General features: G+C 45.3%; 1 protein-coding gene across 1 annotated transcript; it reads left to right on the plus strand.

The window, feature by feature from the left end:
* Window positions 1-358: 358 nt before the first annotated feature.
* On the plus strand, window positions 359-12,451 carry lmx1a (LIM homeobox transcription factor 1, alpha). Its single transcript, XM_062556471.1, has 8 exons — window positions 359-389; window positions 827-1,007; window positions 8,047-8,267; window positions 8,674-8,867; window positions 10,026-10,103; window positions 10,926-11,013; window positions 11,956-12,117; window positions 12,315-12,451. The coding sequence occupies exons 1-8, from the start codon at window positions 359-361 to the stop codon at window positions 12,449-12,451; spliced, it is 1,092 nt and encodes a 363-aa protein (XP_062412455.1).
* Window positions 12,452-12,750: the final 299 nt, after the last annotated feature.

Genomic DNA, 12,750 nt, shown 5'->3' on the forward strand with positions numbered 1-12,750 from the left:
AGATTCATACATTCCTTAGCCTACACCTGCGGTGATGCTCAGGAAATAAAAATCGGAGGTTAAAGTTGATGTCTTTGGAAGACTTTGTGGTAAGATATGCAACTGTTTTATACCCTATACAAGCCTACCATAAATATTTATGATGCTGTTTACTGATAGCCTACGTTGCAAACTGTAACGTTAACAACAAAGGGACTGCAAGACCAGCTAAACTTTTTGTTTCAATGTGTCTTATTGATTCCATTTTAAAATGATAATAATATAGCTGATAACTTTTCTTAATTTTGTTATTTAAATATTAAAATGATCATGTCTGATTTGATATGTTTTCCCTGCAGAAAATCAAATTTCAGTGACCATGGTAGAAGGCAAGTCGCTGCTGGTACCAGGTGAGTTTTACGCGCTCAGCAAACACACTGCAACTCATGAGACGTTCTTTTTAACTTTTCAAAAACTTGTCCTCAAGACATGTGATAAACATGTAGGCCTAATTATTTAATTAGTTAGACTATGTGAGTGACACACTGCATTTGGTCAAATAATTAAAAATAATTGAATGGCCTAAATAAAATAGGCTTTACCGATATAGCTGTTTTCATTCGTTTTTAATAGCAGGCTATTATTATCATCACATATATTTTCAGAATCGTTATACATATAGGCTACCCTTTAATAAACAGATGCAATAGCCTATGCCTATTTTTTGACAGCTAAAAATCGTAAAATCTTACAAAATGTCGATCTAGAGAGTTGCCAGACTCTATTGAAGTATAATCAGGAGACAGTAAGATAGTACAAATCTTAACTCAACTTGTTCTGCCCGTAGATTTGACTCCGAGCGCCGTGTGCAAGGGCTGCCACCTGCGCATCCGTGACAAGTACCTGCTCCGCGTGCATGACGGCCTCTGGCATGAAAGCTGCGTTCAGTGTGTTACTTGCCGCGAGCCCCTCACGCACTCCTGCTTTCTGCGAGACAACAAACTTTACTGCAGGCGCGACTACACTAAGTAAGTAGCCAATCACACATGATTTAACTTCGTTAAACGCACACAGCCACAGATCACCAATTAAGGTAGCTCTTTGTCTGTAGGCAGCATAGCCTACTGTCAGGCAGTGCGACTCTGTTGTCAGTTGGACAACAGCGTTGAGAACTAAGTTATGTAGGCTAAAACTTATTCTTTACTTTCTCACTCGCATTTTTTAATGACCATGTTCACGAGGAGTTCCGAAAACATGTAAGAAAAATGACTTGTCAGTGAAAGTTACACATGAAGCGTTGACCACAAAATCCATGGCTCTTCTTGCTGCTGTGTGTGTTGTCCCCTGGTGATGTTCCCTCGGGCTGTTCTGTTTGTCTTTCTTGTCTCCTGGTGTGTCGGTGCCTGACTCTTAGGAGGGAGCATCTCCAACGTAAGGACACTCTTGCTTGTGTGTGTATTGTTCACTTCGAGTCTGGATGATGTCCGTCTAATCCACATTGTCCTCCAAAGGAGCCACCACCTAGCGAGAGGCAAGGAGACGACAGAAGGCAATCCACATTCTTGGAAATTCCATTACATCGAGTCACTGACTGTAGCCTATAGCCTACGTTAGTAAAAGTCAAACCCAATTTAACCATGACAGCTCTTAACATCATGTGCTCCGGGGTATTTGGAACTTGTTTGAGTTATTTAGAGCTGGCTGTGACTTTCCCCGCATGGATGTAGCCTAATCTTAATGATGAAGGCCTATGTCTACATTAGTGTTAATTTATTGACCATCACATTCATTCGGTGCGACTTTCATCCCACTTTGCTTTATTTGGCAGAAAGTCAATGTAATCGAACACGTTCAGTTGTGTTTTCTAAAATTATCTATGAACGTTCCAAATTAATCATACATTCAAAATTCGATTGTATTTTTATATCCCTATCTATTTTCGTCTAATAGCCTAATAATAATAATAATAATAATAATAATGAATGTATAAAACATTGCTCAGGCTAGCAACTTTAGAATTGTATAAATTTACATAGCCTATTGATAGAAGCTTTCTGCACTCGATTGCTCTTTGTCTGAAACTTAGACAAAAAATATAACATATCCTCAATGGACGATCATTATAGATCCATTTATTATCCAGTTGTAGGAGATAGTGATGGTACAATGTTGTCCAGGTTGTACAGAGAGGTTCATCTCATATTCAGGGAACAATGCATATACGGTTAGCCTACTTCAAGTGGGTGTTTTATTTACAGACTTTGTCGTTTTAGCCTATAATGGCTGGGAGATTTGATGTGTGTGTGTGAGTGAGTGTGACTCTGTGTATTTGTGGCTGTGTGTATTTGAGAGTGAAAGAGAGAGAGAGAGAGAGAGAGAGAGAGAGAGAGAGGTTTCATATTATCTGGATGTAATATACACAAGAGTTTTGTATGCATGTTATGCACCTGGGTAGCATTTTGCAGGGTTGTCACGGTAGGTTTGTGTGTGAGCGAGTGAGTTTTATAAGGTTTGTTTTGGCTATATGAAAGCTTACAGTATGTAGGAGTTGGGGGTAATTTGTGTAGTTATGTTTATGTGTGTGATAGTCAGAGCGCTATTGGCACAGATCGCTGATAAAGCAAGGTGACTGCGTGGGTGTGTGTCTTAGGAATGTGTGTGTGTGTGTGTGTGTGTGTGTGTGAGGGGGTGAGATGGACGACGGTGTGACACCGGGGGAGAGCTCAACTGACACACTGTCAGGATGTGTTAAATTAGCTAGACCCATCGGCGTGGCAACAGCAAGCTGGGGACAGCATATGGCAACGTCGTCACGGCAAGCAGACCCCCTGCAAATCTGAAAAAAAGCACACACACACCCACATACACACACACTTAACGTACGCACCTATATACAGACACATATGATGGATACACACATACATTTTCTTAGACGTTTACTCCTTATGTTTGGATTATAGAGGAATATACCTCAAAAATCAGCACATTACTGTAATTATTCAAATTGTTCACACCAGTTTTTATGTATACATGTATATATTTTCTGGCAACATGTTGTCTATCCACCTATCTATCTATCTATCTATCTACTGAATCCGTTTATTTATTTAACTGTTGGTCTCTTTGTCTCCTCTATCCATATGAATATGCTTTCCTGATTTCTGCGGTGTTTGGTTCACCCTTTGAAGACAATAGAACACCTGCCAGAAGAGCACCCTCTTTCACCCCCCGCGACTCCCTCCCTCCCCGCTTGGCCAGTAGGCTCCTTTCTGACCCGAACGGCAGCCTGGCCTCGCTGGCCAGAGTGATAATGATCAAAAAATGACCACTGCGTTCGTAATAAGCAGGGAGAGAATCCTGCGGAGGGTTACGGGAGACAGGCCAGGACCTGGCCAGCTATGAGCCTCAGCGAGGAAGAGAGGGGAAGAGGGAGAGGAGAGGAGAAAAGAAGCCATAGGAGAGGAGAGGAGAGGAGAAGAAAAGAGAAGATAGAGGAGAGGAGAGGAAGATAGGAGGACAAAAGCAGGGAGAGGCAGGTAGAAGGGTAGACATGGGCGGACTTCAGCAAGTCATCCACAAAATGTGTCCAGTACAAGACAAAGGAACTATAGGCCATACAACTCCTGAAAGTATAACTCATATTTTGGAGCCTCAAATTATTATGCAGTTTTTTTTTTTTTATGAGATATGGAAGGGGGAAAAACAAAGGAGAAACAAATGCATAGAGCACAGTGGCGGGGGGGGGGGGGGGTTTAACATGCAAGTGTTTAAAGTTCATTGTGAAGGGAACAGTTTGGAAAAGAGGAAAGGAGTTGGCGGTTGAAGAATAGAGGAGTGGGGAGGAGTTGAGAGGACAGAGAAAAGAAGAGAGAAAGCATGCCACACAAGGAGATGAAAAGCTGCTAGAATAAAAGGGAGAAGAGGTGAAAGGAATCGGAGATATGATACCTGTCAAGCTGAAGTATACAGCGCAGATTGAACCGCACATTTCTCAGAACCTTCCAACCATAGGTGTGCGATTCCTGAAGAGCATAAATGATTACAGTAAGCGAAAGTAATGGAGGATGATAGATGAGAGTCTGGAGGGGAGAAAAGAGGAGCGGTTGGAAGAGGTGGGGAGTGGGCCATATGTTCATGGTGCAGTTCAGGGCTTTTGGGCAGTTTGGAGATTTTGCTTCTGTGGTTTTTTGCGTGTGTGTGTGTGTGTGTGTGTTTGTGCATGTGTTTGTTTGTGTGTGTGTGTTGGGTGCTTACATGTCAGCATTGGTGTGTAGGTGAGCATGTGCTTGTGTGCACCTTCAGCATGTTGTGCTGCTGGTGTGTGTGTGTGTGTGTGTGTGTGTGTGTGTGTGTGTGTGTGTGTGTGTGTGTGTGTGTGTGTGTGTGTGCATGTGTGTGTGTGTGTGTGTGTGTGTGTGTGTGTGTGTGTGTGTGTGATTGTGTCCGTGTCTGTGTGCGTGTGTATTATCAGGTGGAATGGGCTTGTAAGTGCACGGTTTCCGTGGCATCTGGATGCTCCTGTGCCCAGCAGTGCTCCTCTTCAGCACTGGGACGATGCCTGCCCGACCGTGAGTTATCTGACCTGACCAATTACCCACATGCCCAGTGCCAATCCTGGCCCTGGCACTTATGCCAGCCAAAAATGGGCACCAATGCTAGGAAAACTGGGTCAGTCGCTCATCCCTAACTCAACTAAGGGTGGACCGTGATGATTTGAGCTTTTTGGTGTGATTTGGCTTTCTCCTGTGTGTGTGTGTGTGTGTGTGTGTGTGTGTGTTTCGTAATGCTGCATAATGAGGGGTCTGCCTGTCTTGCACATGCTCAAGTGATGGTGTGCGCCTCATGATCAGATTTCCATATTTTCAACCGTTTTTGTTGAAGTGTCTTAGAACACACACTCTCTAGCAGAGTGAAACTTGAGCTTGAGGGCTTTCATCATTAAGTTTACATTTGGCTTTGCAGATCTTGAGCACAAAAAAAGGGGTTCTGGGAAATGGTGTTTTCTTTCCCTCCTCCACCACTTTGCCTGCTCACCTGAGAGAGCCAACCTATTGCTGATGCTCCTCTATACGCTAATGCTGCAACCAGTAATGGCTCTCAACATCTCTCCAAACACACCGTGACCAAATCTCACTCTCAGAGCCTGAGTGTGTGTGAGTGTGTGGTCCAGCTCATCCATGGTCTCCTTGCACACGTCAATCACACATCCAGGAGACGCTAAAATATTAAAAACGAAAAACGCCTACTCGGAAATGAAAATGTATCTTTTGATCAGGACGGGGAGTGGGGGGGGGGGGGGGGGGGCTTGTAGGTCGCTGTGTTTACCCGTAAACGGCCATTACGGCCGAGGGCTTGATCGCTGGGAAGTGAGGAAGCATCAGCGTGCTTCTTCAGGAGCCGTGCGTGGCGAGCTGAATTATGCATTCGTGCTTGAGGGAAGTCCATCAAGCTGCGGGGCCTGGTCAGGCCCACTCAAGACGGCCACTTCAGACTCCCTCAGGAATCCGGTTCCCATCAGGGGGGGAAGGCACGCCTGTGTGTGAGACAGACCCGGAGGTCTTGGTAATGAGATGAAATGTTATAGCAACAATGTCATTATATTTACCCCGGTATTGCTCAATAGCATGTATTGAAATGTGCTTCATATACCCAGAACCAGGTCTGTATACCTGACACGTTCACGTAATGGTGTTGGTTGTGATTGGTCTACGTCAGTATAGACAACATTTGCACTGTGAATGAGATTGTACCCCATTTTGGTTCTCTGAGCGTTGCGTATGCCCTGACAGACAGCCTGGTGGGGATAGGTCCATACTGTAGACGCTCACGCTCACAGACAGACGGCTTAGACACAGTCAGCACATGAGCTCCAAAACAGGCTCAGGGGTTTCCTTGACGACCCCACGGCAACGCTAAGAGGTCTCAGTAATGCAGGCTCTTGGCTGTTGCGGTTTACACTCATCCAAGAGAGAATGTCTACAGTGTGTCTGTGTCTGTGTCTGTGTGTGTGTGTGTGTGTGTGTGTGTGTGTGTGTGTCTGTGTGTGTGAGTGTGTGTGTATGTGGCTGCGCATGTCTGTGTGTGTCTGCATGTGTCACTACTGTGTATTGGAGGGAGGCTGTTTTGCTTATATGGGACAATTCTCTGTTGTGTGTGCAAACACAATGACCCTAACCCAGAACTTCACTTACTGTGACACCTTACTTCTGTAATACAGCACTTCCTTGAAAGCAAGAACTTAGAGCTTTGTGGTCGAGCTCTGCAGTAGAGCTAATGCAGTAATATGATGAGATGATTCAGCTGTTAACTATCAGGAATCATCCAGACTTCAAAAAGCACTTTTATGCCTGTTTGATGTGGAACGTTCATTGTTGGACTTGCCATGACTTCAGTTCAAACATTTTCTGACAACGCGTCACTCTCCTGCTTGAGTGGCACCTGTCTAACCCCCTCCCCCTCCCCCTCCCCATCAGCAAGCTGAGCCTCAGAAACCACACTGAGACCCCCCCCCCCCCCAACACACACACACACACACACACACTCGATGCTGACAAACACTTTGCTTGCCAGTGTGAGACAATAAGGTTGAAGCAGCCCGGGGCCAGGCCCTTGCCTTTGTCTCGGCTTGGTTAAGTCGAGTTAAGATGGCTCTTCCAGCCAGAGGGAAAAGAGAGAGAGGGGGCAGGAGGGGGACTCAGCCGGAATTCATCCCTGGTGGCTGGAGCCACGGCCTGGAGAGATCCTTTCTGCTGCTCCCTGGGAGAGGTGCCCCCAGACACGGAGAGAGGAGGAGAGCCCAGCGCCCAGCCACTTAAACTGCCCCCCCGCCCCACCAAAGACGGTTGCCAGGCGCTTAAGCGGCTAACCCTGGCCGTGCAAGAGATATGAGTGTGTGTATGAAAGTGAATTGCGTCTGAATGTTTGGCTTGAGTGTACCTATGTGTGTGTTTGTGTTTGTGTTTGTGTGTGTGCGTTTATGTTTGAATGTGTGAGTGTGGGGGCCTGTGTGCCTGCATGAGTGTGTGTGTGAGTGAATGAGTACGTTTTTGTGTGTGTGTGTGTGTGTGTGTATTCAGCTAGTCTGACTCCTCGGTGACAGGAGCGACTCAGCAACATTCCTAGAATCCCACAGGACCCCTCATGAGTGACATTAGAGATGGGTGATGGGGGGGTTTCAGAGTTGTGTGTGTGTATGTGTGTGTGTGTCTGTTTGTCTTTCTGCATGTGCGTGGGGCAAGGGTGAGCGGGAGGTCACCTGTCTCTGCTGAAAATGGAAATGTTGACCCAAAATGTGTTTAGAATGTATGCTTTGTGTTACACTGTCTTCTCTAAAGGGTTTCTACGGTGTCTTACAAGTCTGTGAAAGTCTAAAATGTCATGGTATTGATTTTAAGCCTTAAAATGAGATAGTGGTTCGGTATTGTAGTTCAAGTTGCAGTACAATTATATCACAATATAGATTAGATGATTAGAACATGGAACTTAATAACTGATAAAAGTTGCCCAGATAGAATTTATTGCAATGCAAATGCATTTGCTCGTTTTGGGATAGGACTTTTAATTTCATTCACAACCGTCTGAAAAAGGTCGTACAACATCTGCAATGTAATTTGCCCTCTCACTTGCAGAATACAGAACATCCACACTGCAATTAAGCAGCTCATATGTCAGATTTGTTCAAAAGATCCTATATTCTACATCCCATCATGACCAAATGTACCACAAGACTTTTTTACATAGTCAGATGAAGCCATTATGAGCCAGGAATGATTAACCCAAATGTAAACTTATTATTATATTCACTTACACATATTCTCTTACACACATACCACATTGTTAAACTCCTGGTTCCAGGACATTGTTAGGTTGTGCACAAGTTTATCATAACTTCATTTTGTGAAGACCACAAATGATATTCATGTATGCTAACTGTGCACTTCCTCCACATCTGATGACCAGTGTTTCTTGTGCGAGTGTTTTCTCCATACCTCCGTATCTAAGCTATCTGACCTGCCCAAATGGCGTGAGCTGATTGTAAATAGCATATGTCTGTCCACTGGTGTGCAGGCTGTTTGCGGTGCGCTGTAAGGGCTGTGAGGAGGTGATCAGCCCCGCTGAGCTGGTGATGCTGGCGGGGAAGGCGGTGTACCACCTGGCCTGCTTCCGGTGCAGCGCGTGTGGGCTGAGCCTGCAGAGAGGGGACCAGTGTGTGCTGAGGGAGGGCAGGCTGCTCTGCGTCGCCGACTACCACCACCAGAGGCCCGCCAGTCCGGAGAGCAGCCTCTCAGGTAGAGATGTGTAGACACACACACACACACACACACATTCTCTCTCTCTCTCTCTCTCTCTCTATCTCTCTCTCTCTCTCACACACACACACACACACACACACACACACACACACACCAAAAAGAAGCAATCATCATGTTGTAAAAAATGTCAAATGCTACCATAACAAATCTAATATTGGACATTTATATTGATAGAATTTATTCGTATGTCAGTCATTGCCATGGACGTAGACCATGTGGCAGGTCATGTTAGACATGCATTTAGGTAAATGCAAATAGCCTACGACCCTGAATATTTGAAGTAGGATGTGGATTCACTTAAATTGAGGACAAAGTGGGACAGAAACCCTGGTGAGTGGTGTGCAGTGAATAGTTTTATCATCCTTGACCGTTGCTCCTGCAGGTAAAAGTGAGGATGACGAAGATGACGAGGAGGAGGAGGAGGATGAGGACAGCAGCAGTAAGGCCACCAGTGAGCAGAATAGGAGTGGCAGCCTGGACCACAAACGGCCCAAACGGCCCCGCACCATCCTGACCACTCAGCAGAGGCGAGCCTTTAAGGCCTCCTTCGAGGTGTCCTCCAAACCCTGCAGAAAGGTAGCTAGTCCACCCGTTTACCTCGTGCACTTCTTAGCTATTGGGAGCAATACGCTACATGCAGGAAAGGCTCTCTGTACGCTCGTTTGTTTCCGGTGGAGCCAGGTGTGTTTGAGCCTGCCGCTATTGGTAATGCAATTAGTGTCTACACGGACCCGGTTGGATGCTGCACCTGGGAATCAGCACGTTACGACAAAGAAAGATTTATACGTGTTGAAATTGTTATTATTAGTTGAACAAGATATTCCGTGTCAGAGTGGAAGATTTAACGAGCATTATATAACAGAAGATGCCGTTACAACAGTTTAATTTCCACCGGAAATGAGTGTACAGGAAGAGCCTTTTGTGCACCTAGGCTATTGAATCTGAATATGAGGACAGCCTTAAAGCAACACTAAAGAGTTTTTCATACCATAAAACAATGTTTCCAAAATCATTTCAGCGGTTCATCAACTCGTAACAGGGTGAACAGCACCGCTGTATTCACTCGTGGACCTCCATCAGCTACAACCGCACTATGTAACTTTACCACATCAGGTTGTGTATCTGTAGTTTGATGAAATTAGACATAAGAAACTACAAATTTGACTTTCATCAATGTCCCAATACATCATACTCATAAATCAAATCATGCAACATACTCTACCTTGTCTGGGGACATCGTTATTTGCTGGATAAACAAATAGCGTGCATGCGATGGAGGAACAAGTGCTTTAGTGTTGCTTTACTATTATAAATGTACTATTATAAATTGCTCAGACTTTAGGGTTCTATAATTTCACCCTTATAAACTTACTAAAAAGTGCACCATATCCTGTCACATACACACACACACACACACACACACACACACACACACACACACACACACACACACACACACAGAGTCTGCTTCAATGTATGTGGTGCTTATCTGACACCAGCACCTGAGTCAAAGCAGTGGTTACTCGATGAGACCTGCAGACCATGAAGGTCACAGTATAGTTTCAACCTCTCTATTTCCACCTTCTTCTCTCATTCTTCCTGCCCACCCCCCCTTCCGAACTCTACATTTTCTCCCTCTCCCTCTCTCTCTCTCTCTCTCTCTCTCTCTCTCTCTCTCTGTCTCTCTCTCCCTTTTCCGTACTCTCTACCCCTCTCTCTCTCTCCAACTGGAAGGTCAGAGAAACGTTGGCAGCAGAGACCGGCCTGAGTGTGCGAGTCGTCCAGGTTTGGTTCCAAAACCAAAGAGCCAAGGTAACGCGATGCCCTTGCACACGCACACACACACACACACACACACAGATGCACACACACACGTATTTTTCTTATATACACAAACACACAAACACAGGTACTTTCCCTCACATATGCACACACGCATACACACACACACACACACACACACACACACATACACAGACACAGGTACTCTCCCTCACATACTGTATGCACACACACACACACACACACACACACACACACACACACACACACACACACACACACAGACACACACACACACACCAACCGGTCCAGTACATCAGCATACACAATTAATGCGGCAGCTCTCTCGGCACTGTGTGGGCTGCCAGTGAGGAAATAAGTCATGTTATCATGTCATGTTGGAAACTGATGACATCTCTCAGATTGATTGCTCAGATTACCTCCTGTATTTCCTTACAAAGCAGCTGTGTGTGTGTGTGTGTGTGTGTGTGTGTGTGTGTGTGATTGTGTGTATTTGTGCTTGTATTGTGTGTGTGTGTGTGTGTGTGTGTGTGTGTGTGTGTGTGTGTGTGTGTGTGTGTGTGTATGCGCGCTAGTTCTGTATGTCACTGATGAATGAGCATGTTTCAACAAAGCCTTTGTGTGTGTGTGTGTGTGCGTGTGTGTATGTGCATGTGTGTGTGTGTGTGTGTGTGTGTGTGTGTGTGTGTGTGTGTGTGTGTACGTGTGTACGTGTTGGGGGGGGGAGGAAGGAAGGCAGTCTTGGCGATAGGAACCAGTGATATGCAGTGGTGTATGTATTACATGGGGTCTGATGTGTGTAGCGCTGTGTGTTTCATTAATGAACGGCAGATGAAGAAACTGGCCCGTCGACAGCAGCAGCAGCAGCAGCAGCAGCTGTCCCCACAGGACACACACGACGGACCAGGATTACACACAGGTGTGGGGTGAAAACACACACACACACACACACACACACACACACACACACACACACACACTTACAGGCCAAAAACGAGCACTCCATTATGCAGTACAGATTCATCCAATATTACTTTTTGAGACAGTGATCTAATAGTGTAGAATAGATGGAGTCATTGATCTGAATGGGTTGGTGTTTGATACCAGACAATGAGCCAGACCAGGGATTCCCAAACCGTGGTACGTATGGGGTACGCAAGATAAAAAGGGCTATGGCGGAAAGGTGTTAAAAATGAACTTTTCAAATTTTCTGTAATTAATGAATGAATGAATAAATACATATTTTTGAATCAGGTGATAATGATATGGAAACAAGTCATTTGTAAACTCTATAGTAGGATACGTTTGATTTTTTTTTTTTTTTTTTTTTTAAACAAGGCTTATTAAACATGATGCCTGGAATGCATCAATAGAATGTGTTACTTTTTAATGTATCGGATGGTGGTGGTATGTGAGCCGAGTTAGGACGTAGAAGGTGGTACTGTACGTGGGGAAAATATAGTTTGGGAACCGCTGAGCTAGACTGATACCAGACTGCCGTGTGTAGAGGTATACTGTAGGGTGGCTCTCAAACACTCTCCTCGATGCTCGATCCTGAAGGGGCGTTCCCTACTGATCTATAACTAACACTGGATAGACTATTCCATTGGTGCCGCCCCATCATTCTCTATCTAGATCAGTGAGGACGAGGATCGAGGAAGGAAGGGAGGGTGTATAAAACACCAAATGAGACGCACCCACTGTGTTTTTGTGTGCCTTTTACAGTGGTGGTGTATGTGAGCCGAGTCAGGACATAGAAGGTGGTACGTGGGGAAAATATAGTTTGGGAACCGCTGAGCTAGACTGATACCAGACTGCCGTGTGTAGAGGTATAGACTGTGTTTTTGTCTGCCTTTAACAGTGCCCCCCTGTGGAATGACCTCTGACCTGGAAGGACTGGCCTCTTTCTCCTCCCTGCCCCCGCAGCAGACTATCGCCATGGAGACACAGGGCTTTAAAATGGACCACTTCAGACAGGGGCTTACTCCCCCACAGATGCCAGGAGACCACATGCATCCCTATGGTGAGACAGACCTCCCCTCCGCTCTCATCTCATCTAGTTTATCATTTCAATCCCTCCTCATTTCTTTATTATTTATTATTTTTATATTACTCTCTAGCTATTTCTCTTCCACTCTCATTCTCTCTGTTGTTTGCTCACTCCCTCTCTCTTCTCTCTTGTTCAATCTCTCTTTCTGTCTTCTCGCGATTATTTTGCAGGCTGTGAGCCCCTTTACTCAGAGATGGACGGAGACTCCCTTTGTCACCTAGGCGACTGTCTGTCATCAAGTGACCCCACCCTCTTAACGCCCATCGACCGTCTGTATTCCATGCAGGAATCCTACTTCACTTCTTGAGTCACAACACACACACACACACACACACACACACACACACACACATACACACACACACACACACACACACACACACAGACATATACACACAAACACAGGCATGTGAACAAATGTCAGAACAGGGAAACACATTTACATCGAATCTTTCACATTTGCACACACACACACACACACACACACACACACACACACACACACACACACACACACACATACACACACATATGTACACCTGACATTTCCATGACTCACAGCCATTGTATGGGCTCTCAACCTGTGTCTGGTTGTGGGTAAAATGT

This window comes from Sardina pilchardus, chromosome 15 (assembly GCF_963854185.1).
Source record: "Sardina pilchardus chromosome 15, fSarPil1.1, whole genome shotgun sequence".
Classification (NCBI taxonomy): domain Eukaryota; kingdom Metazoa; phylum Chordata; class Actinopteri; order Clupeiformes; family Clupeidae; genus Sardina; species Sardina pilchardus.

Excerpts from the sequence above, each read along its gene's own strand:
- lmx1a (XM_062556471.1), top strand. The coding sequence starts at position 359 with ATGGTAGAAGGCAAGTCGCTGCTGGTACCAG. Across the intron at positions 8,868-10,025 it reads CCTCCAAACCCTGCAGAAAG|GTCAGAGAAACGTTGGCAGC; the intron begins GTAGCTAGTCCA and ends TCCAACTGGAAG. Across the intron at positions 12,118-12,314 it reads AGACCACATGCATCCCTATG|GCTGTGAGCCCCTTTACTCA; the intron begins GTGAGACAGACC and ends ATTATTTTGCAG.